Source organism: Nanorana parkeri, unplaced genomic scaffold (assembly GCF_000935625.1).
Source record: "Nanorana parkeri isolate BGI_ZX_2015 unplaced genomic scaffold, ASM93562v1 scaffold3950, whole genome shotgun sequence".
NCBI classification, from domain to species: domain Eukaryota; kingdom Metazoa; phylum Chordata; class Amphibia; order Anura; family Dicroglossidae; genus Nanorana; species Nanorana parkeri.
In genome coordinates this window covers 1-1,679 of record NW_017310217.1, presented here as the reverse complement: position 1 = coordinate 1,679, position 1,679 = coordinate 1, and the positions used below count along the sequence as shown (strand labels likewise).

The 1,679-nt window shown below is 43.6% G+C and overlaps 1 protein-coding gene across 1 annotated transcript in view; it reads right to left on the bottom strand.

The window, feature by feature from the left end:
• The window catches only part of LOC108803624 (N-acetyllactosaminide beta-1,3-N-acetylglucosaminyltransferase 4-like), a 5,580-nt gene extending 4,796 nt beyond the window's left edge, over positions 1-784 (bottom strand). Inside the window, exon 1 of the mRNA XM_018575451.1 lies at positions 343-784. Coding sequence (XP_018430953.1) covers positions 343-784 — 442 coding nt within the window. The remainder of the gene's footprint in view (positions 1-342) is intronic.
• Positions 785-1,679: the final 895 nt, after the last annotated feature.

Sequence of the window (1,679 nt, the reverse complement as noted above, 5' to 3'; positions counted from 1 at the left end):
TCTCTCTCTATCTCTCCTCTGTATTTCCTCTCTCTCTCTCCCCCTGGAACTCTCTTACCCTCTTTTTTCTCTTATTTAGTATCTCACTCCCCACACTCCCATTTCTTTGTTCCCCCGGTGTCTCATCTTTTGCTCTCTCCTCACTCTCCTATCCCTGTCCCTCAGTCTCTCTTTCTCTCTCTGTGTATAAACATCAAACTTTAGAGGAAAGTCTCGGATGACAGAGTTTATTCTGTCTCTATAATTGAATCCCTATTGCTTGTCTATGTACCTTCATTGTAGAATCCCATAAATGGGGATTTTGTGCCTTTCCGCTCTGATAGTGTAATATACGTCTCTTACCTTTGAATATAAAATAAACTTGTGGTGAATTTAGATACAGCCACTCCAGGAAACAGCGTTCCTTCAGGGACAGGTTGTGGTGTCCCTCCGTCATGTCCCATTGTAGAATGTCACCATACACTCGGCTCTCAAGCTTGGCCAGCTCCATTTGTCCCTTCACGTCCGTCTTTCCCATCAAGAAGAGCGGCCTAATTCTGTATCCTTTTATATCCCTCTTTTTAGCCCACGTCTCTCGCAGTGCGGCCCTCCTTCTGCTTACGCCAGGGTTGGATTTCACCGCCAGGATCAGCAGTTTTTGGTTGGCCGCTCCTGGTTCCTCTGGCTGTGGCTTCTGGATGAGCGTGCAGTTGTAATTCTGTAGCTGGGGGAACTCCGCCTCAAAGCTGGTTAAGTTGAGGTGATAACTGTAAGTGCCATGTTTTAGGGTCACTGATTGCCTCATAATGGGGAGCGGAGTTGCTGATGGTTGGTGATGGGGTGAGTGGAGGATATGTGCTTTTGGGGATTCTTTGGGTACCGGAGTCTGTAATCCATCTCATTGTCAGGACCATAATTGTGGAGAGCAAGGAAGCCTTTATTAGCAATCCTTTATTCTTCATTGTACCCTAAAAAACAATACTATGAATATTATCTCTTTCATTAAGCAGAGATAACCTCCAATCCTTCCTTACTCTCCCTCTGTTCCTTCCTTTTCTTTCTCTTCCTTCCTCTCTTTCCCATGTTTCTTCCTTCCTTCTTCTACCTCCCTTTCATTTTTTATTTCTTCCTTTCTCTTCTTTCATTTCCCTCCATTTTTCTCTCTCTCTTGCTTCCTTTCTCTACCTTACTCCTTCCTTCATCCCACCCTGCCACTCTCCCTTCCCGTTCTTCCTTCCCTCTTTTCATCTTTTGTACATCCCTTTTTATATTCCTTCCTTTGTACTTCCTTTCTCTCTCTTTCCTTCTTATTTCTTTCTTTCTCTTCCTTGCATCTTTCCCTCATTTTCTTTCTCCTTCCTTTCTTACTTGTCTCTTCCTTTCTCCCGTTCTCCCCTTTTCCTTTCAGCATCCACCTTACCTCCTTCTCTTTCTACCTTTTGTCTCTCTTCCTTCTTTCTTCCTTTCTTCCTACCTCTTCTTTCCTATCCCTCTCTTCCTGTCCTTCCATTTGCCTCCCTTCATTCTTTCCTACTTCATTTCTTTCTCCTTCTTCCTCTTCCTCCTTCTTCCTCTTCCTTCTTTCCTCTCTTTCTTCCTACATCTTCCTTCCTATCCCTCCCTTCCTGTCCTTCCATCTCCTTTCCTTCCTTCCTTCTTTTTTTTTTTTTTTTAAATTGTTTTTATTTGGTTTTCACAGA